At 39.5% G+C, this 24,718-nt stretch overlaps 1 protein-coding gene, 1 long non-coding RNA gene and 1 other non-coding gene across 18 annotated transcripts in view; 1 reads left to right on the forward strand and 2 right to left on the reverse strand.

Annotated features, from left to right (window-relative positions):
- Positions 1 to 24,718, reverse strand: part of SUGCT (succinyl-CoA:glutarate-CoA transferase) — a 714,763-nt gene that overhangs the window by 221,327 nt on the left and 468,718 nt on the right. For 10 of the 16 annotated variants that reach the window (XR_014067750.1, XR_014067747.1, XR_014067748.1 and 7 more), the window contains one exon: positions 17,008 to 17,187. The exons of 2 other annotated variants lie outside the window; for them this stretch is intronic. Coding sequence is in view for 3 of the 14 variants with exons in the window: in XM_081537410.1 (XP_081393536.1) it covers positions 17,157 to 17,187 (31 nt within the window). In the remaining 11 variants the exon portion in view is untranslated. Of the gene's footprint in view, positions 1 to 17,007; positions 17,188 to 24,718 lie in introns of those variants that run through there. 4 more of the 16 variants (XR_014067752.1, XR_014067751.1, XR_014067749.1 and 1 more) reach the window with 1 other exon arrangement.
- LOC145524683 (uncharacterized) lies at positions 2,376 to 5,928 on the forward strand. The gene is made up of 2 exons (XR_014067760.1): positions 2,376 to 3,766; positions 3,824 to 5,928. It is a non-coding gene; the product is annotated as an uncharacterized LOC145524683 (long non-coding RNA).
- Positions 2,419 to 2,491, reverse strand: TRNAR-UCU (transfer RNA arginine (anticodon UCU)). The gene has a single exon. It is a non-coding gene; the product is annotated as a tRNA-Arg (tRNA).

Below are 24,718 nucleotides of genomic sequence, written 5' to 3' on the forward strand. Positions count from 1 at the left end.
CCCACACGCACCCACATGCACCCACATATTCACACATACACACACCCCAAACAGTTAATCAACTCCCATTCTATTAGCTCAGAATCTTGCGTGTACTGTATTATGTAAGTTTTTAAATATTTTTTACACATTTACCTTCTCAACTAAACTGAGGGTTCTTTGGGGACACAGCATATATCTCATTATCTTTCTGTCATGAAGTTTCAGATAAGTTTTAGCATAGAGCAGGCAGTCAAAAATAAAATTTGTTTTTGATTTTGATTTTCTTACATTCCCTGTGTTCATGTCACAAGAGCCCTCTCCTCCATTTAAGATAGGAAATGAGAACAAGAGAAAGACATAACTTAAGCCCCAACATTACAATTGTGCACATCCAAGATCCTTTCACCACAAATGGTGTTACAATAAGAGATCTGCTATTTCTAATTTCTACTTATCCTTGTTTTGTGGTTACGCCTTCCTTCCTAAGAAATAGCATCTTCGTTCTCAGATACTGAGTGAGCCACTGTGAACAGAAAATAGGTATTCTATCATGTGAATTGAAGAAACAAGAGACAAAGAGGAAAAAGTTCTCCTCCCCCATTTCCTGAGATCCAGCATGGAGCACGACAAGGGGTTTCCTTCTTCAGCATGACCTGAACATAGCTGGCATCAGAGAACTCCAGGTTTGGGCTAAGGCCACTGGAGGAGCAAAGGGGAAGAATGGGTGAAGTGAAGGGATGCAGGCAGAGCAGATTTCCTTACGGCACAGAGAAGGGGTAGAAGTAGTACCAGGAAGTAGGACTGAACTGACTAACTGAGGGGGAGGTAAGGGCCAATCTGTGCCTAAGTGTAGGTTTAAATGGAGAACCGGAAGCCAGAAGTCAGGGTGGGTATAGGAAGGCTACCCCTGACATCTGTCTCCTCTGAAGTGCTGGGATTTTATTTCCCTCACTGAAATGGGCCTCAACAATTTAGAGATGATTTTTCTCAAACTCGGTAGCTTCTCATTCTAACTCTGCAGTTCACAAAATGGAGCTACATTTATGGATTGACATCTTTTAAAGGGTCATAAATATTTTCCTCTTGATATTTTGCATGTAATGTCAACTTATATTTGCATAAAATATATAATCTAGATTCACAAGATTGATATCTCATGGTATGTACATAATCTGATAGATGAGGCAGTCTTTAACTCTGATCACCAATGCTAACCAATTTCCAGTTTATTTTCAAATAAAGCTGATTCCCCACCCAGTTTACTACAGACCATGTGACTGTGGACAACACAGTCAAGGTCAAGGTCAACAACAACCTTCTCAAGGTTCTTCAAAACTGACCCCCTCCTCCTGTCACACTCCCATCCCCTAGTCCAGCAACACACTATTCCTGGAGGTCCCCAAAATCATATTCATAGCTGTAGTTTCAGAGTCCCTATACCTCTGGACAAATTGAGACTACCTTCAACGCTATCCTCAAAGGTCTTCCTCTGAGCACCCTAAGAACCCTCAGGAAGGCAAGAACAGAGAATCTTCTCTCTGCCTTGGTTTATCACTTACCCTCTATAGGAGGGACTCTCTGATTACAAATGATCGGGTGAATTATTTCAATCTCACATGTCCTGAAGTGTGGCCCACAGGTTCTTTCTTTCTGGAAAATACATCGTTCACTGATTTAAACCACATAAACAATGCTCAGTAAGCATTAGGTTGTACTTGACTGGACTCATACAGAGATAAAGGAGACCTAATTCCTGATCTTACTGAGATCATCATTTAGTAGAAGATGAGAAAAGAGAGGAGCAAATGGGGGCAAGTACTATGGTAGAGAAAAGCCAAGAGTGCTGAGAAATGACATGGAAGGAACAAGCCCCAAGCAGAGAGGTCAGGAGGAAAGGAGGGAATGGCTCCGGGGCAGTATCTTCAGGGTGAGGACCTCTGGGGCAGAAGGGGCAGGGGGCACAGATAGAGAACACGTGCTCTGGGACCAGATGCTTTTCCATGAGAACATAGCACAGGTGGTAAAAGGAGCAAGATGAGGGGTTTCAGTTTTGTTTTGAAAAGCTGAACTCCATTCCATGTAGAGTTGGAGATTATCGGAGGTGGTTAGAAGTGGAGAAACCTCTTAGGATGCTGTTGTTATAAAACATGTGAGAAATGAGGAAAGCCTGAATGAAGCAGTGACAGTGAGGAAGGGAGGATGGATTCAAGGAAACTGTTTTAAAAGTTCCCTCTGGGGATTTCCCTGGCAGTCCAGTAGTTAGGACTCTGCTTTCGCTGCCGTGGTTCTGGGTTCAATCCCTGGTTCCTGGTCAGGTAACTAAGATCATGTAAGCTATGCAGTGTGGCCAAACAATAACGAAAACAACAAAAAGGTCATAATAGTTCTCTCTCTCTCTTTTTTTCTTTTTTGGATGCACAACATGTGGGATCCTAGTTCCCTGGCCAGGAATTGAACCTGTGCCTCTTGCAGTAGAAGTACAGAACCTTAACCACTGGACCACCAGGGAAGTCTCCTCTCTGTCTAACTTAATGACAGGTTGAACATGGGGACTAAGAGAGAGCCAAGTCACAGGTGACCTCTTTGTTTCTGACCTAAATACTTGTTACTATTGAGCTAGAAAAAGAAGGGCAGATTCAGGGGATGAGAGAGGGAAAGATTATGAGTTTAGTTTGGGACATATTTGAGGTCTTGTGGAGCACACAAGGAAGAATTTCCCGATGACACATGACTATATGTGTCTGGCATATAGTAAGGACTGTTGGACTGAAGACAAGAAGATTGGAAATGTTGGCATGTATGTGGCTGCTGAGTGTTGTTTAGAAGCAAAAGAAGGATATATAGAATAAAAAGTGGGTAGTATACATTATGACTATGATGGAAATCTATTACAAGATAATCAGAAGCAGGAATCCTAAACTTTGACTTGCCACCTTATTCCCAAGCTCTACTCTTTACCATCAAACTCCTATTATGATTCCTCAAGGAAATACAAGTTTAAGGATCAAGAACCAGTCTAACATGTATTCTTTCTCACTGTAACCCTCTACCACTGTGCCTTCACCAGTGTAGAAAGCCCTTGGGTGAGCAAGACTGGACCATCCATGCTCTAAAATCAGAGGCAGATGCAAAGGATCTACAACACATACAGTAAGCTAGTAGGCTGCTCAGGCCATTTGCCCTATACTGAAACACAGGTCATCTGACCACTCTGGTATCAAGGAAAACTGTGTCAAAGGAAAGGCAGACTGAGGCAAACAAGAGGACAAAGCAAGGGGTTTTGCAATGGCCTATAATAGAGACTGCTTAATCCAGACACCAAGATATTCACAGGACTGAGGTATTTCCCCAGCAGTAATGGCTCCAAACCCATATTGTTACCAGTTGCATGGGAGGAAGAGAGGGATTGACTCAGGGTAATAATCAGGAGATAGATAGAGAGTGAGAGAATCCCCTGCACCTGGTTCTAATAAATGTCACTGCCCTTGATCCCACTTAATCATCCCTCTTCCTTGGGGATGAAGTTAGGAGTCAGAAGTTACTAAGACTTGCCAAGAGCTCCCACTGAACCCAAAAGGCCAAACAAAGGACCTTGATAAATATCTAAATTTTAGGGACTAACAAAACAAAGAGGAACTTTTAAGGAGGTGCCTGAAAAAGAAAGAAAAGTAGAAGAGAGAGCACATTTCTAGAAATGATGGAAGGGTAGAATTTAGAAAGGACAAGCAGTCAAGAGTGTAAAATGCAATTGGACACGACAACCGGGGGATCATAAGTGGCCTCAGTGACAATGGTTTTCAGTGGAGCAGTAATGGACCAAAACCTCTGACCAAAGCCTCAGTGACAATGGTTTTCAGTGGAGCAGTAATGGACCAAAACCTCTGACAATGGCATATAGGAATGCACACGATTCTTATATATGCAAGATCTGCATGGGTTAGAGCCTGAACTGAGAATTCCAACTTTACATGACAGCTAGCCACCAGTCCTTGGAATTGGCTAATGGCCAAGTTATAACAGAATTCTCAGCTAAGTTAGAGGGTACCTCGATAACAGAGTCTTTGCTTAGTTAGTGCCCAGATGGCTCACTTGAGTTTCTGACCACCAGATGGTGAAGTATCACAAGAGTGTTCTAGTTTTTGATGAGCTGTGAACCTAGACATTCTCCTTTCCTGCTCACCATTTGGACAAATGTGGGTTAGTGTTTCTTTCAGAACTGTAGATGAATAAACTTTTTTATCCTAAGTTTCCTTCTAAACAAAGATGAGAAGATAAAAGAAGGCTTTATGGGACATCAAACTCAACATATTCAAAACTGAACACACACACACATGCACCAGCAAAGAGATAGAAAGAGACAGAGAAAGAACAAATTACACCATCTGGTATTAGATTAAAATAAAATAACTACACTAAAGTTATACTAGTATTAATTTTGTTGGATGATTGGAGTCCTAGATTCAAGTCTCATCTGTGCCACTGACCAGCTACAGATCTTGGGCAAGTCACTTAACCTCTCTTAGTTTCAGCTTCCTTTCTGGTGAAATGGGCTGATAATAATGACATCTAACTCACAGAATTGTAAGAATTCAGTATAAGAACACATACACATAGTGTGACTTCTGGTGCAAAGTAAAGGCTCAATAAATGTTATCTACTCCAACTACTATGGGCTTCCCAGGTAGCTCAGTGGGCAAAGAAACCACCTGCAATGCAGGAGATGCAGGTGTGTCCCTGGGTTGGGAAGATCCCCTGGAGGAAGGCATGGCACCCTGCTCTAGTATCCTTGCCTGGAGAATCCCACGGACAGAGGAGCCTGGTGGGTTATAGGCCACAGTGTTGCAAAGAGTCAGACACTACTGAAGCAACTGAGCACACACACACTAATTATTATGGAACTTCGGAATCTGGCTGGGCCTCCAGTGGATCATTATGGACCTCCATACTAATTATAGAATATGTACTATTCAAGATCATTCGCATTCACAGAACACATATAACATAAACACCTATACATATGCATATACATATGTGCCTCCAAAAAGGCAGTCTCCACATTATAAAGAGCTTCAATCTAAAAATATATTGATAAGAATGTTCTTTGATCCTAGAAATGTTTTCCCCCTCACAGAAACACTGACTATAATAAACATATTCACAGAATTCTAGGACCCAAATTAACTTTATAAATGACAATACTTAGGAAAATTTAATACAGTGAAGTGAAAATATTCAAGCTTCAGGGGAGTGAGTGGATGCTGAGAATATACTGGTCCAAGATCTATTCTAGGTCCCTCCTATTTAGCAAGAGATTGGAGAGTTAAAACTTATGGGGGGAGGGGTAATCTAAGACACTCTTGTAATTAGGGTTCCAGGCAAGACTTAGTTCTTAGTTTCCACCAATAAGATGAATTTAACAGAAAACTTTTATTTTGAATACTGAGTTACATGGGGAGAGAAGCAGAAAGCAGAGCATCCCACTTTCTATGTGGCTCCTGAATTTGGTTCTTCCTGGCTCAGTGGGCACTGTTAGGCTTTACTTTCCTGAGGGCTTAGGGCAGCGGCAGAAACAGCCTTCTGGAAGCAATGGCTTCTTTTTATTGGCTTCCTACAGAGGGGATGGTGGCTTCCTTGACTGAGTATAGCAGATGGGCTCTGGATGCTTGTGTCTGCTGCTGCTGCTGCTAAGTCGCTTCAGTCGTGTCCGACTCTGTGCAACCCCATAGACGGCAGCCCACCAGGCTCCGCCGCCCCTGGGATTCTCCAGGCAAGAACACTGGAGTGGGTTGCCATTTCCTTCTCCAGTGCATGAAAGGGAAAAGTGAAAGTGAAGTCGCTCAGTCGTGTCCGACTCTTAGCGACCCCATGGACTGTAGCCTACCAGGCTCCTCTGTCCATGGGATTTTCCAGGCAAGAGTACTGGAGTGGGGTGCCATTGCCTTCTCCAGCTTGTGTCTAGGTCAGTCTTATAGTCAAGGTCTTCCAACAGTTTTGAAGCACCTAAACCCCTAAATAAAATCTGTATCTACAGATGTAGAATCTAGAGAAATGGTACAGATGAACCTATTGCAGGGCAGGAATAGAGAGGCAGATGTAGAGAATGGACAGGTAGACATGGGAGGGTGGCGAATTGGGAGAAGGGAGCTGACATATGTGCAGTGCCATGTGTAAAACAGATAGCTAGTGGGAACCTGCCATATACTGCAGGGAGTTCAGCTCAGTGGTCTGTGGTGACTTAGGTGAGTGGGATGGGCAGGGGGAAGAGGTGGGAGAGAGGTCCAAGAGGGAGGGGATATATGTATACATATAGCTGATTCACGTCATTGAACAGCAGAAACTGACACGTTATAAAGCAACTACAACCCAATTGTTTTAAAAGTGCTTCATCTACTTAAACTAGCTATAATCCATGTTTCTGTCTTCAGTGGAATCCTCCTTGAACAAGAGAGATGAGCAACGCAAATACATCTTTGGACCAGGGTCCAGGCACTATTTATGTAAATCAGACTTGCTGAGATCCCTGCATTAGAGTTATCTGTGCTGGTTCCTATTGCTGAACTCTCTTCACTTAAGAACCAATAGAAATCAAGGATATTTGCATTAAAAAAACACACACATGGGGTTGGGGTGGAGGAATGGAGGAGAAAGTGGAAGAACAGAGATATTTCAGAGATAGAAAAAGAGGTAGTTGCATGTATTGTATGTTAGTTTCTCAGTCATGTCTGACTCTTTGCAACCCCATGGACTGTAGCCCGCCAGGGTCCTCTGTCCATAGAATTTTCCTGGCAAGAATACTGGAGTGGGTTGCCATTTTCTCCTCCAGGGGATCTTCCCAACCCAGGAACTGAACACGGGTCTCCCACATTGCAAACAGATTCTTTACTGTCTGAGCCACCAAGGAAGCTCAGTTGTATGTATTGGTTGCCTGTAATGTAGCTATTTGAAAGATAGGCACTACCTGTAATGGAAATATTCAAGAAGCCACTTTGGAAAAGCCAAGCTTTTTGGATTCTACCCCAAATTAACTCAGTCAGAATCTATGTGAGGTGATACCTAGGAACCTGGCAACAGTGATGGGGAGTGAGGTTTAAGAATCAATACCATATCACAAACATGCTTAAACAGAGTCAATGTCAAAGTTTTTACAATATTCACTTTCAGAAATAATTTAGAACCTGGAAGGAGAAAGATCACTTTATCTTGGACACACATTTCCTTTTGGCTTAGAGTTACTGATGTTAGAAGGCACGGGACTTGCTGTCAGGTGACATCTCCCATTCAAGGTGACAGGAACCCTAGTGTGTGCTGGACAGCCTGAAGGCTGTGGATGTCTCACCTGATAGGAACCGCTGACTTAAGGAGAAATTAACAGCATCCTCTAATGATTCAATCCTCTCTGCCTGATCAGTGGTTCTACAGAAGCACCGTGGTGATGTTTTGCATTTATGGTTACTGAGGAAAGATATTTTCCAAGTCGTTGAATTGGTCCTAATCACCTAGCCTCGCTGTGCTGAGCACTGGCTTTGAATTAGTCCATTTAAACAAAGTACAGTAAATGTGGATATATAATCACTCAATATAGTCAACACTGATAACTTAAAAACCCAAAATCTAAAAGTCAGCAAACTGCTATATTCAAATAAATACAAGCTACATGTTTTCCCTTTGTGGATGTGAGAACTGTGCTCAATCCTTCAAACATTTCAAGGGCTGACCTGCCACCAAAACCCACAGAGGACTTCACCATCTGGGGCTTGAAGTCACCTCCACTTTCTTGTCTGTATGCTTTTCAATCTTCATTAAAAGCAGGAGCTGGATAACAGGCCTCTTCCTCTTGGCATTTAGAAAGACCTCTGTTTCCATTTCCTCTTTTAAATATATAAATAAATCTTTATTTCGTTAAAGTACTCCCAAATTTTTTTTCCAACTCAAAATGGGCCTTCCTAAGTATGATTTTTTTTAAAAAAAATTTATTGGAGTATAGTTGATTTATAATGCTGTGTTAGTTTCAGGTGTACAATAAAGTGACTCAGTTATATATATACCTGAATCCTCTCTTTTTGAGATTATTTTCCCCTGTAGGTCATTACAGAGTGTTGAGTAGAATTCCCTGTGCTATCTAAGCAACAATACACCAACAATACACCAAAAAACTGGACAAGCTAGAAGAAGTGGACAAATTCTTAGAATGTTACAAAGTTCTAAGACTGAACCAGGAAGAAATAGAAAATATGAACAGATCAATCACAAGTACTGAAACTGAAGCTGTGATTTAAGAATTTCCAAGAAACAGAAGTCCAGGATTAGATGGTTTCACAGGCAAATTCTATTAAATACTTAGAGAAGAGCTAACACCTATTCTTCCGAACCCATTTCAAAAAAAATTGCAGAGGAAGGAACATTCTCAAGTTCATTATACAAGGCTGCTATCACCCTGATACCAAAACCTCACAAAAATACCACAGAAAAAAGAAAATTACAAGCCAGTATCACTGATGAACATAGACACAAAAATCCTCAACAAAATACTAGCAAACCAAATCCAACAACACATCAAAATATACCATGATCAAATGAGACTTATTCCAGGGATGCAAAGATTCTTCATTATACATATATCAATCAATGTGATACACTACATTAGCAAACTGAAGAATAAAAACCATATGATCATTTCTTTTCTTCTTATAAGATAAACGTATGTCAAAAGCTAAGGAAAACTGGAAAAGTAGAATATACTTATCATATTACCTTTCTCCCACTTCCAGTGTTGAAACCATTTGCTAGTTTGAACAAATACTAAGAAAATAGGCTGATGGGATAATTTCAACTAGTAATACAAAGGGAAAGAAACTGATATGTTTTGAGCTTCAAGCACTATGGTAGGGAATTGTACATATTATACAGAACAGAATCTAAGGGAAGACCAATAACTTGCCAGAGGACACACAAGATGTCAAATCAGGATTAGGGCCATGCCTCTCTAGACCCTTTCCCCACAAACTTGCTGATTATTGTTTAAAGAAAAAAAGAAAAGAATGTTTACTTAGCACACTTCATTTAGAAATATAGATATCCAGGTCCATCCACATATCTATAAATGACTCAATTTCATTCCTTTTTATGGCTAAGTAATATTCCACTGAATATATATACCAACCTTTTTTATCCATTCCTCTGTTGATGGATATTTAGGCTGCTACTATGTCCTGACTACTGTAAATAGTAGTGCAATGAATATTGGGGTGCATGTATCTTTTTGAATTATGCACCTGGAGACTGTCATACAGAGTGAAGTAAGTCCAAAAGAGAAAAATAAATATTGTATATTAATGTATATATGTGGGACCTGGAAAGATGGTATAGATGATCTTATTTGCAAAGCAGAATTGGAGACACAGACACAGAGAATAAACATATGGACACCAGGGGGCAAAGGAGGATGGGATGAATTGGGAGATTGGGATTGACATATATACACTACTATGTATAAAATAAATAATTAATGAGAACTTACTATATTAGGTTTCCTACTGTATTAGGAAACTAGTTGGTTTTCTGTGGTGACCTAAATGGGAAGAAAATCCAAGAAAGAGGGAATATATATATAGCTGATTAACTTTGCTGTACAGTAGAAACTAACACAACATTGTTAAGCAATTATACTCCAACAAAAATTAATTTTAAAAATACAATAAAAAAAGAATACATATATCCAAATATACAGTTAACATGACTTGCAAATTAGCTATTCTTTTTTTTAAATTTACTTATTTTTAATTGGAGGATAATTGCTTTATAATATTGTGTTGGTTTCTGCCATACATCAACATGAATCAGCCATAGATATACATATGTGTCCTCCCTCTTAAACCTCCCTCCCAACCTCCCACCCCATCCCACCCTGTACCACCCCTCTAGGTCGTCACAGAGCACCAGTTTGAGCTCCCTGAGTCATAGAGCAAATTCCTACTGGCTATCTATTTTACATATGGTAGTGTATATGCTTCCATGCTACCCTCTCAATTCATCTCACCCTCTCCTTCCCCCACTGTGTCCACAAGCCTGTTATCTACATCTGTGTCTCCATTCTGTTCAGTTTAGTCACCCAGTCATGTCCAATTCTCTGTCACTCCATGTACTGCAGCATGCCAGGCCTCCTTGTCCATCACCAACTTCCGGAACTTGCTCAAACTCATGTCCATCAAGTTAGTGATGCCATCCAATCATCTCATCTCATCTCATCTCATCCTCTGCCATCCCATTCTCCTCCTGCCTTCAATCTTTTCCAGCATCAAGGTCTTTTCAAATGAGTCAGTTCTTCGCATCAGGTGCCCAAAGTTTTGGAGCTTCAGCTTCAGCATCAGTCGTTCCAAAGAATATTCAGGACTGATTTCCTTGAGGACTGACTGGTTTGATCTCCTTGCAGTTCAAGAGACTCTCAAGAGTCTTCTCCAACGCCACAGTTCAGAAGCATCAATTCTTCGGTGCTTAGCTTTCTTTATGGTCCAACTCTCACATCCACACACGACTACCAGAAAAACCATAGCTTTGACTAGATGGACCTTTGTTGGCAAAGTAATATCTCTGCTTTTTAATATGTTGTCTAGGTTGTTTGTAGCTTTTCTTCCAAGGAGCAAGCGTCTTTTAATTTCATGGTGCAGTCACCATCTGCAGAGATTTTGGAGCCCAAGAAAATAAAGTCTGTCACTGTTTCCCTTGTTTCCCCAACTATTTGCCATGAAGTGATGGGACTAGATGCCATGATCTTAGTTTTTTGAAAGTTGAGTTTTAAGCCAGCTCTATTGCTGTCTTAAATGTCTCCATTGTTGCCTCCATTGCCTCCGGTGTCTCCATTTCTGCCCTGCAAATAGGTTCATTAGTACCTGTTTTTTACTGAATATTGGGGGAAAAGAACATATTCCCAGAAGGGAGCTGAAAATAGTTGCATCTGTCAAATTTTATGAGTGTCTTGGGAGGCAGAAAAATGACACAGAGCCTAAGGAACTGCCCCAATGGAATAAGGATGCCAGAAAGTGGACCAGAACATTTAGGAGAGAAGTATTCTTTTGACCACTATGTGGTTGAGTGACACAGGGGCGCAGAGAAGAGTCTGAAAGTGTCAGAGCCGGGCCCAAGTAGGCCCCCATGCTTTTAATTCTGTGCCCTTTGGACAAGTTGCTTTATTTCTTTTCTTTTTTTTTTTTAATAAATTTATTTATTTTAGTTGGGGGCTAATTACTTTACAATATTGTAATAGTTTTTGCCATACATTGACAAGAATCAGCCATGGGTTTACATGTGTTCCCCTTCCTGGACCCCCCTTAAAAAAAAAGATACTAATATGTACATTACAGAATGTGAACTTTCTTTTACAATTATTTTTTATTGGAGTATAGTTGATTTACTGTGTCACATTAGCTTCTGCTGTACAGCAGGGTGAATCAGTTATACATACACATAATATCCACTACCTTTTAGATTCTTTTCCCATACAGGCCATTACAGAATACAGAGTAGAATTCCCTGTGCTATACAGTAGGTCCTTGGGGCTTCCCCGATGAGTCAGTGGTAAAGAATCAGCCTGCAATGCAAGAGCCAAAGAAGATGTGGATTCGATTCCTGGGTCAGAAAGATCCTCTGGAGGAGGACATGGCAACCTACTCCAGTATTCTTGCCTGGAGAATCCCATGGACAGAGGAGACTGGTGAGCTCTAGTTCTCAGTCCATAGGATCGCAGAGTTGGACACAACTGAAGCAACTGAGCACACACACAAGCATACAGTAGGTCCTTATCAGTTATCTATTTTGTATGTAGTAGTGTGTATGACGCAAAAGACGCAGGTTTAATCCTTGGGTCGGAAGATCCCCTGGAGGAGGGCATAGCAACACACTCTAGTATTCTTGCCTGGAGAATCCCATGGACAGAGGAGCCTGGTGAGCTGCTGTCCATAGGGTGAGAAAGTGTTGGACACACTCGAAGTGACTGAGCACGTGTATGTCAGTCCCAAGCTCCCAATTTATCCCTCACTCCTTTCCCCCTTGGTAACTATAAGTTTGTTTTTTATACCTGTGACTCTTTTTCTGTTTTGGAAATAAGTTCAATTTAAAAAAAGTGAAGTACTCAGTAAATGGTGTTGCATCACTCTTAATAGTAAATGTTCAGAAAAAAAGACAAATTGTTTACCTATGCTTTACATAGGCCCCTGACGCTTCTTCAACATGGATAAAAGTTAGCCTCTGGTTTGGACCTCCTATTCAGCCAGGTTCTGTCCCTCCAGTAGAGCTACACTGTGTTCATCTGTGTCTGACTTACAACACATAACCTAACCTACTCCACTAACTGGAGGGAATTCATTGCAAGAGCTTGTAGCGAGCTCCTCCTGGAGAGATAACTGTCTCTGTTTAGAAGAATACCCTAATAAGTTATTTGGGTAGAAAAGGTGAGATCCTGGGAGACATAGTTAAGAAGCAGGCAGCAAACACAGCCTTAGATGAACAGCTGAGGGATTCTGAATGGAGGGATGATGAGAAGGAAGGATGAGGGGAGATGGGAGAGGAGAAGGAGCTGAGAGTGAGAGAGACCTGAGGTGGTAGAGGAGTGCAGTGAAGAGGAACTTCCTGGTGGCAAAGTGGCTTAATAATGTTTAAGAACAAGGATGCCTCCTATTCTTCTTAAGCATTTTACTGGGATATACACACTCTCCTGCCTCCTACAGTTCTTCATTATGGAATGGTGCCATGTGGGAGTGAACAGGGATGACTTGGGGATGCTAGTTAAGAGAAAAGGATTGAGTTCCCCCTCAGGGTCAGCATGGAGAACAGAGAACAAGACAGCTGGGGGAGATAAGATGAGGGAGGTCAAGAGTTTACCAGGAAAAACTATCCATGAGAATCAGGTCGAGATTGTGCAGAAATCTGGGGGATGGCATTGGAACCTTCCAGGAGATACGAAATGGTATTGAGACCATTTTAGTTAAATCTCAAAGGACAGGGTGACCTCAGAGACAAGGGTGACCTCAGCTAACATCTGAGTCACATTAGCATTTCCAGATCAGGAGGAGGAAGAGATAAAAAAGCACAAGGATAAGTAGGATTCTAGAGAGCAGTGGTTTTCACAGCTTGTTTTTATTTTACAGAGACACTTTTCCTTCAGATGAAATATTATTTGGAAGTCTAGCGTGAAAACAAGGAAAAGAGGATCTGTTCAGCTTGGTGGTGTGTGTGTGTACATGCATTTGGTGTGTGTGTATGTGTGTGTGTAAGAGACAGAGAAGAAAGTGTGGAGAGACAAATCCATCTCCACTTGCTTCATTCTCTCTCCACTTCATTCTCACACATACAGCAGTTCTTCTTGTGGTTGGAGTCTAACCATCATGGGTTTAAAACCACATATAATATAAAGGTACATCTGGCTATTTTTAAAAGAAGAAGCACATTAGGTAAGCACATAGGTCTCAAATCATTGCCTTGACTCCCTGTGTGGGTCTACACAAATTACCTTACCACTCTTGCTCTTCATCTCAAGACTGGATATTTAAAAGACCTCCCAGGATGATAATTAAATGCAAAATTATATGTAAAGTTTTCTAAAAAGTGCTTAACCCATTAACTGTAATAGTATTCCTTTGCACAGGAATAATAAGCAGATAGTTTATTAAGCGATTTCCAGGTTGGCAATTACCCAAAAGAGATCTTGGTGGAGAGAGGGGAGGATGCTCCACAGCAAAAGGAAGCTACTCGGAGACATGACAGGAGTGGAGAGTTCTGGGGCAGGCTCAGACCAAGGGGAGAGTGATGGAGGTTCCAAGGGGAAGGAAGGTTCTCCATCCCAGAAGAGTTACCACAAACACCATGCCAAGCCAGAGGGTGTCTGACTTACAACACACAACGTAAGTTATTCCACAAACTGTTCAACTCAAGTCCATTGGATTGGTTTACTATGAACCATAGGCTGACTCTTCTGAGCATGTTAAAGGACTTTTAATTACCATTAGCAGAAACAAACTGACTAAAATAAAAAAATCCAGTGTTCAGTGGGACATGGTATCTTGAGACTGAAGGCAGAACAAAATATCAGTAAGAAAAAATATTTATGGCTCTACTGCTCCAGCCTCATTCTAAAATGAGGAAATGGCAATTATCAGGAATTTAAAAGTTCCTTACCAAACATAATTTTATTCTATGCCACCCCACCAAATTTTTGATTACACACTGGTATGTGTGCATGTGTGTGTGTGTGTGTATGTGTGTGCACTCCCAAAACTTAGAAGACACATATTATCTGAGTAAATAATCTAACAAAGTCCAAAAGCTGAAATAGTGCATATTTTCTACCAAAAAAAAAAATCTTGGAATTGTATTGCTTTTAATAAAATTTATTAACTTAATCATTTTCTATAAAAGGAGATGTTAAAAAGTAGAGGGAGTATAAAAATGATTTGTGCAGGCTCATAAAACAATAAATTGTACTTTGCAGAATGCAGAAAATGAGAGAGAAATTTAACTCTCTTCTGTTTACAGTAGCCATGTGAAGTCCAGGGCAGAATCTAGGTCTGAACAATTCATACTGCCTGGGCAATTTGATTCTATGGAGTATGTGTTTGGGGACAAAGTTTTGAATCCTGGGGAGGGCTAAGATAGACTAGAACTGCTGTGTTTTTGGAAAGAAAAGCAAGAAAGTAGTACCAAGACTTGGAAAAAAGACTTGTGCAGTCCCTGGCATGGAGAGATGGGCAAGTGGAGAAAGAAAGTTAAAAGCCTGAAGGATAATGAAGTGTAGCCTTCCCTTGTGGAACCAAGGAGTGGTTTCATATGTCTTTATTGGCAGGGAGATTTCTAGAAAATCCTGTTATCAAGCATCAGAGAGTTTGGACAGAGATCAAATGAATTGCCCAAGGTCACACACTGTGTCAGGGCAGACCCAGAGTTAGAACTCACAGCCCTCAAGTTTCCAATCTATTGCTTGGCTCTCTCAACCACAAATGCTTGTCAAGGAAAAAAGTATCCCTAGAGCTGAGGCAACACAGCTGGAGAATATTAACCCCAAAGTTTAAAACAGACAGGATTTCACTGGATCACGGATCCATGACCTCCTTTGGTGGATACACGGGGGAAGCTAGAGGGCAAGGGGGATGGGGGTGGGGTATGGCTGAGAATGGCTGAGAAAACAGGGAAGCGGAAGGAGAAGTGGACGATGGAGGATGAGATGGCTGGATGGCATCACTGACTCAATGGACAGGAGTCTGGGTAAACTCCGGGAGTTGGTGATGGACAGGGAGGCCCGGCGTGCTACAGTCCATGGGGTCGCAAAGAGTCAGACATGACTGAGCAACTGAACTGACTGACTGACTGAAAGAAGATGATCAGATCATCCCACATCAGCACATCATCACCCTTCAAACACACACACATTGCTGGTTGACAGAATTGAAAATACTTATCTGAGAGAAGAATCATTGCTTTAGAATAAGTCACTGGTGTGTCTGTAGGGAGTGTGTGTGCGTGTGTGTGTGTTTTCCTTAAACCCAGAAAAGAGACTATTAGATCAATAATTAGTTCTGATTTTAGACGATGAAAACAAACAAATCAAAATAAAATATGAGAATAGTAAAGTCTAAAACCATTGGAAAAAAGTGCCTTTCACCATCTGGATGATTTCCTTGTATCCTTGGCCTCTAGATGCAAAGTCTTGACTTTGCATCCTTTCTCAGCCATTAACTCCACTGAGAATTTGATTAAAAGCTATGGTCCTCTCCCAGGGAATCATTCTTGGATCCATACTCATAAGTTTAATATTAATAACCAGCCAACAAGAACCTACTGTATAGTACAGGGAGCTCTGTGCAATGTTATGTGGCAGCAGGCCATGGGGTCACAAGAGTTGGACACGACCGAGCGACTAAACTGAACTGAATGGAACTGATGTGGCAGCCTGGATGGGAGGGGAGTTTGAGGGAGAATGGATACATGTGTATGTATGGCCGAGTCCCTTTGCAGTTCTCCTGAAACTATCACAGCCTTGTTAATCGGCTATAGCCCAATAAAGATAAAAAGTTTAAGAAAAAATTTCAGGAGTTCGAAGATTCCATAAGTCAAGGAGCCCCCATATGAGAAACCCTGTTGTGAGAGGCTTTGCAATGCTCAGAGGAAGATGTGCATGGCACTGACTGGCCCACTGGTTTCCAAAAACCTGTCTGTAAGCCAGCTGCCTTGTGATCACATGGGTCACCTGTGAAAAATACAGATATCTGAATATCTCCCAGAGCCTCCTGAATCTGGTTTGGGGGGTGGGGGTGGGGGGGCTACGGGGGTGGAGCAGGTGCCCAGGAACCAGTATTCTAACAAATGTTCCAGGTGATTCTGATACAAGTCAGACCTGAGAACCATGCTTTGGACAGCTGCTTAACGATGCTGCTAATGACTTGGAAACTGAATGAGATGATGCTGCTAATGACTTGGAAACTGAATGAGATAAAGGTAACAAAAGTTGGAAGAGGAGGGTGTTAAGAATAGTAAATCATATTTTCCAATCCTAATTTGGGACCTATGGTCTAACAATGGCAAAAATATTTGAAATCCAGCCCATCCTAGGAAATCTGAGACATATGGTCATCATGATATAAGATGAAAAATGTCTGAGAAATCACTGCTTTAAAGATAAGATGACCAGATGGTCTACATTAAGACAGAAAGTTCCGTCATTTGATTTCACATCCTGCATCTCTGATTTTCCCTTGCCTGTTACCTTCTCCTCAAGCTAGTGAAGCACCCTCTTACTTTTATCACCAGATTTCTCCAACTGCTCCATGTGTCAGGAAACCTCACTCTAGCCCCATCTGATCAGCCTCAGGGCTGACTCACAGGTCAAGACCAGCCTCCCGCGGTGATCTCCTTTGCTGTATAAGCAAAAGCCTCAGAGATTTAACCTAGTTCCTTCTGCTTAGGTAGCTACTTCCACCCAATCCTCCCTTGACACCCTGCCTCTCAAGATAGGAGCAAAAGAGTAAATAACAGTTAACTCTGTGCCTTCACACCAGCTCATTTTAATCACTGACTGTTACAAGGAGGAAGTCAGGAAAAGTGAAAATCACAAACATGGAAAAGCTCCCTACTTTACAGTTATCTTCCTGTTGTGTTCACCAGGCTCTAATTGCTGACTTCTTTGTGTATCTTCAATTTCTTGCTTCCCATTTATTTCTCAACCTGCCATAATAATAAATATTATAATTATATAATATATAATATCTTATATAAATAAATATAATAAAAATATCTTAGAAGATAGAATAAATAAAAACACAAGATAAATTGTCAGTGCATACTTTGCTGTTGTTTAGTCACTAAGTCATGTCTGACTCTTTTGCAACCCCATTGACTGTAGCCCACCAGGTTCCTCTGTCCATGGGATCTCCCAGACAAGAATACTGGAATGGGCTGCCATTTCCTTCTTCAGGGGATCTTCCCAACCCAGGGATCAAACCCACATCTCCCACATTGGCAGGTGTTTTCTTTACCATGGGGCATAGTTATAGAATTGTTTTTCCCCCTGTTTCAGAAGCAGCAAAAGGAAACAGGCTGCAAAATACAAACATACTTCTCACTATACTCACTATGGTGGTTTGCCATATGGTATATACTGAAAATAGATGCTGAATTAAACCAAAGAAGTTTAAAGACTAATAAGAGAAAGAGCTCACTACGATTATGCCCACTTAAAACGGAAGTTTCTCCCAGTGTTTTATAACCTTGTTCCTCTTGCTCTTTAGCTAACAGTGATTAAAGGAGTTCTATAAATTAACATAAACAATCTATTTTTTGAAGTGATTATTTTATCATTATCATTATTATAGCCATCTATTGGGTTGGCCAAAATATTCATTCCAGTTTTTCCATAAGATGTTACCGAAATACCCAAATGAACTTTTTGGCCAACCCAATACTATGCTAAATATTGTAATCTAAGCTATCTCATGTAATTTTTTTGAAAAATTTGTCAAGTAGGTAGTAGCTTCCCACATTTTACAGAAACAGAAAATGAGACCCAGATAGGTTAAGTATGTTGAGCAAAGTCACACAAATTAAGTGTGCTCAAACCAGCGTTGTGTTGGTAAATGTTAACCAATCAGCTCTTTGGGGTCAAGGGAAGAATCTGGTTTGAAAAATCTGCTGATTCCTATGGTGTAAATATTCCCACCAAGGTATTTCAAGCTGCCAAGGTGATGTCACTGAGCCCAGAGTTGGGAAAAGATGCGTGTGGGTTCCGTCTTGTCAGCTGCAACTTCACTTCATCACACTATGGCTTAAATCCAGACCAGCCTTGTTCAAAAAGTGCTGTAGTCATCCATTGCATCACTCCTGTGATCATACATGATTTTGGAAATTGGACACTGGCCATGTCTCTATCCTGGCAGTATTAAACAATGTGTAGAAGATTTCATTCATTGAAACGGTGAATGACACACCGTTTCTTCTATAGAAGAAAGCCACAAAATTATCCTATTGTTACTGCAGAAAGTCAGAATCAAAAGTGAAAACTCTGTGGACAGCTTTGAAAGCTGAATTGGAAGTAGTAGAGCAAAGAAGTGAAGTGAAATGAAAGTCGCTCAGTCATGTCTGACTCTTTGCAACCCCATGGACTATACAGTCCATGAAATTCTCCAGGTCAGAATACTGGAGTGGGTAGCCTTTCTCTTCTCCAGGGGAATCTTCCCAACACAGGAATCGAACCCAGGTCTCCCTGGGTTCTGCGCTACAGGTGGATACTTTACCATCTGAGACACAAGGGAACCAGTATAGCAAACAAACATCATATAAAGTATGAAAGTCTCCTAATGGGAAATATCAGCATTCTTTGTATTTTTTTCTAAATCAAATGTTATAATCCAATAGAGAAAAGTCATACTACCCAGTCCTCAACTGTAACACCCAGGGGTTTTTTATTTGTTTTTTCTTTCATCTGCATGCCATATTGTGCTAAAATCATTCACATGTCTTTTACTGGTTACTTTCGAAAATACCCTAAGATTCATCTTCTAGGGCAAAAGTTATAAATCAAGTCAGTGTCTACAGTCTCTGTCTGAAAGTGAAAGTGTTAGTCACTCAGTTGTGTCTGACTCTTTGCGACTCCATAGACTGAAGCCCACCAGGCTCCTCTGTCCATGGATTCTCCAGGCAAGAATACTGGAGTGGGTTGCCATTCCCTTCTCCAGGGGATCTCCCCCACCCAGGAATCGAACGTGAGTATCCTATATTTCCTTCATTGCACACAAATTCTTTATCTGCTGAGCCATTGGGGAAGCCCAATCTCTGTCTAACTCACAACTATTAATACTAATTAAGAGAAAGGAGAAAGCATATCTACATTTTGAAAAATGAGTCTGAGTCATCATGAAGTGACTTTACTCAAGTAAAAAGAGAGATAGATGAAAAGGCAAATCTCCAACATTTTACAGTAAGTTCCCTACATATGAATGAGTTCCATTCCAAGAGCGTGTTTGTAAGTCCAAATCGACTACATAGTACTGTATTGTAACAGATTTAAAATACTTTTCACACAAATGATACATAAAAAACAAACATATAAAAAACACACAAATACATAAAAAACAAAAAATAAAGCAAACATTTTTAATCTATAGTACAGTATCTTGAAAAATACAGTAGTACAGTACAATATCTGGCATGCAGGGGCTGGCATGAAGTGTACAGACAAGAAGAGCTACTGACTGGAAGAAAAATAGGAGGTGGAAGATGGTAGAGCTGAAGGATCATCAGCAATAGGAGATGGAGGGCAAGCTGCAATTTCACTCACACCTGATGTTAATGGAATGAATGTTTGTATCTTTGAAAAGATCGAAACTTGAAGGTTCGTATGCAGGGGATGCACTGTACTTTAAAACTAACCATTACCCTGGCAATACATCACAAATGAATTTGAGAGAAGGGAATTTTTAAAAGGCTTTGCTTGGCACACAAAATCTATGAGATAAAAGGTAAGAATTACTTTGATTATAAAACTAAAATTTTCCTTCTATATTAGATCCTAAAAACCATATTATGAAAATATGTTCTCATATATGCTAAAAATTTCAAAACAAAAATCATAAACCTGATGGAAAGACCACTTATGAATGTATAAAGATTGGCAAGCACAGAAACAATAAGTCATAAAACTGTCAGAAATTATTTCCTTTGTGATTTTAATATAAAATGTTTAAGTACTCTGAATGAAGAAAAAATAAGGAAAATTAATATATATCAGTTGGAAATGTGAAAAACAGAATTTATTTTGTTAACTGTCAGGAATTCTTTCCTTTTAAATACATTGGCCTACTATAGGATGAAAGAAAACAATACAAACATTAAATATTAAAGAATTAATAGACAAGACAGAAGGAGTTATGACTAATAATTTAGCCATTTCAATAATTTAATAAAAATTTAGTAGTTTCAATAATTTAATAAGAAGTAGCTCTACTGAAATGAGAATGTAAGAAGACCCAACAGTATCTTTGACATATGGGTTCTTATAGAAGCAAACATGCCCTTGGGCCTTTATAAATGACACAATTTCATCTCTGAAAGGATAGGTGGAAGGTATCCCAAAGAGCGAACTCATCAATGAGGAATTTCCACAGTATCCCTGGCCAGGGTGAGAGAGGGCAGGGACTTGGGGGAAGTGGAAGGAGACTGATAGAAAACCTGTTATCTCTGGAGCACATTCTAACATCAAGCACAAATTATGAGAGTGTCCATCTCTGTTTAGTGAGAATCTATAAGTTCAGAATGCTAGTCTTAATTATGCCCCATAGAGGACAGAAGAAAAGCAATGAAAAGAGTATAAGATTCAGAAACAGAAAAATCAGATTCAAATTCTGATGTCATCACCACCAGCAAGGTTAGGTCAAACCATTTAGATGCTGAGCCTTGGTTTCTTCATCTACAAAACAGTGACATAAATAGCTACTTAGAGAGATGATGACAATCAAATGAGATAGTTATGAAAACTACTTTATCAACTGTAAGCTTCTGTGTAAATGATAGATCATGTGAACTCCAACATTACTTCTTACTATTTCCATCTATTTGACAGTCCCTAAATTATTTGAAAATAACTACCAAATACCAACAAGGATATGCAATGGAAAACAATTTCATATACAAATAAAAATGTATCAAAACATGCTACCAGCTTAGCTGTCATCTCTTGAGTGTTCCAGTTTGTTAATGATGACAAAGTCATTTGGTCTTGTACAATTTTAAGACAGAAGTATGCCTACCACTTGAGCGATACACGTGGTTACAGTGGAGGTCTGGTTACATTCTGATATATTTTGGCAATTAAAGCATTTTCTGTTGGGTAGAGTGGAGTGTGAGAAAAAGAGTCAAGTATGGTTTTAAGATTTCTGACCTGAGCAACTGGGAACACAGAGTTGTCACTTAACAAAGATGAGGAAGAAAGACTGTGGATAGAGCAAGCCTAGCGAGAAAGATTATTTAAATTTGAGAAGCTAGACAACTACAAAGTGATGTCAAGTAGTACTCCAACAAAATAGGAACAAAAAGACCACGAAAGAAAGAAAGAGAAAATGGTATATAATGTCAAAGCCAGTTCAAGTGTTCTCTGAAAATAATTCTTGAGATGTTAGCTTTGCAACAGCCCTAGCAAACAACTGGTCAAAATTAAAACAGGAAATCTGTGGAAATCTCCAAGAACAATGCCTTCTAGAAAAAAAGAATTAAACAGATTACAGGAAATACACATTTAAATTAAGGAGCAGCATTATAAAACGTAGAAATTTTTTTTTCTCTCAAGTATATAAAAGAAAGGCAACTAAAATCAGGAAGACAAATATGATCTGAGATAGCCTGATGGAGTAAATATGAAAAACTTGAAGTAAGACATGATTTTGAACAAATTGTAAAATGTAAGAAATAATAATTTATTTGGGCATTTTTGAATTTCACAGAGGGGATGTCAGTGAAACCAACAAGAACACACATACAACCATAGTTCTCCACTGAAAAATATGTATGTAGTAATTGATTTTCAATATTTAGAATCAATTTACAGGCAAAGATCTAAAGGTTATAAAATTTCTGAGATGTTTTGACTGAAGTCTTCTGAGATTTTAAAACTTAACTCTTTAATATAATATCACTAAGTTTTTTTATACATGGTATCCTTAGGAATGATCTACAGTTAATTTTTTTAAGTAGTCATTTCTTTTTTTCCTTGAAGAGCTAGGCAGCTAATAATTTCTTTTTTTAAAAAAAAGAAATCTAAGCAGTTAAATTTATATCTGAATTTTACTGGACATCTGAGCTCTTTTGCCAAGAGACTCAAAACTTCTTTAAAAAAATATGTCAAAAGCATACATTTTCAGGGGCAAACTTCAGATAGTACAAAAGTATAAAGCTTCAAGCTTGATAGAAACCTTGGAAGAGATCTTATTCAAAGCCCAGGACTAGATGACCTCTCAATGCTTTCATCTAACCTTGAACATCTAAGAGTTTTCATTATTACCTACATGACAAAGGTGTTCTAAACCTTAAAATGGTGTTCATCCATCTTTTAAATACAGAAATCCAGTCTTTAGGAATGATTCCTTCAAAATAGTAAGAAGCAGAGGTAATGCCTTTGGAATTTTTTTTTTTCAAATATTAAGCAAGAAGTTTTTAAAAAGTTGAAAAATAAAGTCTGAATTTAAAAAAAAAAGACATAATAATCATTCGCCTTGTAGCATGGTATGAAAAAAGTCATAACTATTCCTGACCTTTAGTCCACCTAATGGAGAAGGCAATGGCAACCCACTCCGGTACTCTTGCCTGGAAAATCCCATGGACAGAGGAGCCTGGTAGGCTGCAATCCATGGGGTCGCTAGGAGTCAGACACGACTGAGCGACTTCACTTTCACTTTTCACTTTCATGCATTGGAGAAGGAAATGGCAACTCACTCCAGTATTCTTGCCTGGAGAATCCCAGGGACAGGGAAGCCTGGTGGGCTGCCGTCTATGGAGTCACACAGAGTCGGACACAACTGAAGCGACTTAGCAGCAGCAGCAGCAGCAGTCCACCTAAAGACAGGCTTTTCATACTTGAAGTGGAAGCATTTATTACTATCTGGGTTCACTTATATACAAATGGAAAAATCTAGATTTTGCCATGATAACCAACATTAATCAAATAAAAGTGCGTTGTTCTCAAGCCCACACCGTTCAGAATGGAATGTCACCTGAAGCTTCCAGCTCCTCTCAAGATGAAAGGTGGAAAGGGGGGGCCACACCCCACTTCTACTGAAAACCTATGCTCAAGGAGCATAACAGCCCTCAGCTCACTACTACCTTCATGGCCTTAGCTCGTTCTATTAACTGCACAGTGACATAGTCTACCACATGTTTGAAATGGATTATTTTATTTCTGAAATATCTTTCTTCTTTTCTGAGGATGACTAAGTTTGTATTCCTATTCCATTATTTATCAGCTTTTAGATCTTACCCATGTCACTTGAATTTTAGTCTTGATTTCTCAAAACTAATTTATCACATCTAATTTTTAGGTTTCTTTAAAGAATAAAGAAGACAGCATATGTAACTATATAAATGTAGGCATTTAATAAACATCAACTGCATTCTGAAATCATATATTTTTGACATTTTAGATAGTAATCTTGAAATCAAAAGTATACAAATACCTTAACAGGACAAGAAATTTTTCTGGTTTCCAAGAGTTAATTAAGGGCATCAATTAAACTCTAATGATATTAAACAGTTTAAATTGTCTGGGTGACTTTCAAGAGAGCAAAGTCTTATATATCTCTAGCAACAATTGTTTGCTTCACTTTCTGTGCAGAGAAGGGCCTTACTCCTTAAATGTAAAAGCATGTCACATACAATCAATAGAACAAAGGATAAGAGGGGAGGACGGCTTGATTTTTAAAATAAAATTTGTACTAGGCCTTATTATTATACACAGCCATCTAAAAGTTATATTTTCTCCCAAATGATCTTTACTTGTTATCTAAACAATCAAGAACTACAGAAAACTGGAACTTCCCTGGCAGTCTAGTGGTTAGACTCCGAGCTTCCACTGCAAGGGACACGGATTTGATTCCTGGTTGGGGAACTAAGATCCCACATGCCATGTGAACAAAACAAACAACAACAACAACAACAACAACAAAAATAGAAAATTTCTTGAACTGAATAAAAGTGAAAATATATCAACTTAAATAATTGTTTTTTTAAAAAGGAACTACAGAACACCATAGAACCCCATTTTCATGCTCTAAGAAACCTAAGAGGTCACATATTCTGTCCAACATCTTCTTTGAACAGATGAGAAGTCAAAGCACAAGCAGTTGAAGTTCATTCCACAAATATGTGTTGGGTACCTGCTCTGTTTCAGGCAGGGTGCCCATCTAGGTCTGAACTTAACAAGGTCACTGAGACCTTCTGATTTCCTGTCCAGTATTTTTCTAGAGTACTCATATCTTGAGAGCAAAGATAAATTTATTCTCACCTTAGAATTAAAGGACACAAATTCAAACACCACAATAAATCATCCTGCTTACTATGCTAGGATTGAAAGATTCTAGGAAAATGATTCTCTGGGTAGATAAAGATGTCCAGAAATATTTTGTCTTAATCTCTATTATAAAAAAATTATCAGTAATTTATTAATCTACATTGTTCTGCCTTGCATGTGTAAAAAGAAGGAGAAGGAAGAGAAGAA

The sequence above is a fragment of the Giraffa tippelskirchi genome, chromosome 10, assembly GCF_054371585.1.
Source record: "Giraffa tippelskirchi isolate mGirTip1 chromosome 10, T2T-mGirTip1v1.2.pri, whole genome shotgun sequence".
Taxonomy (NCBI): domain Eukaryota; kingdom Metazoa; phylum Chordata; class Mammalia; order Artiodactyla; family Giraffidae; genus Giraffa; species Giraffa tippelskirchi.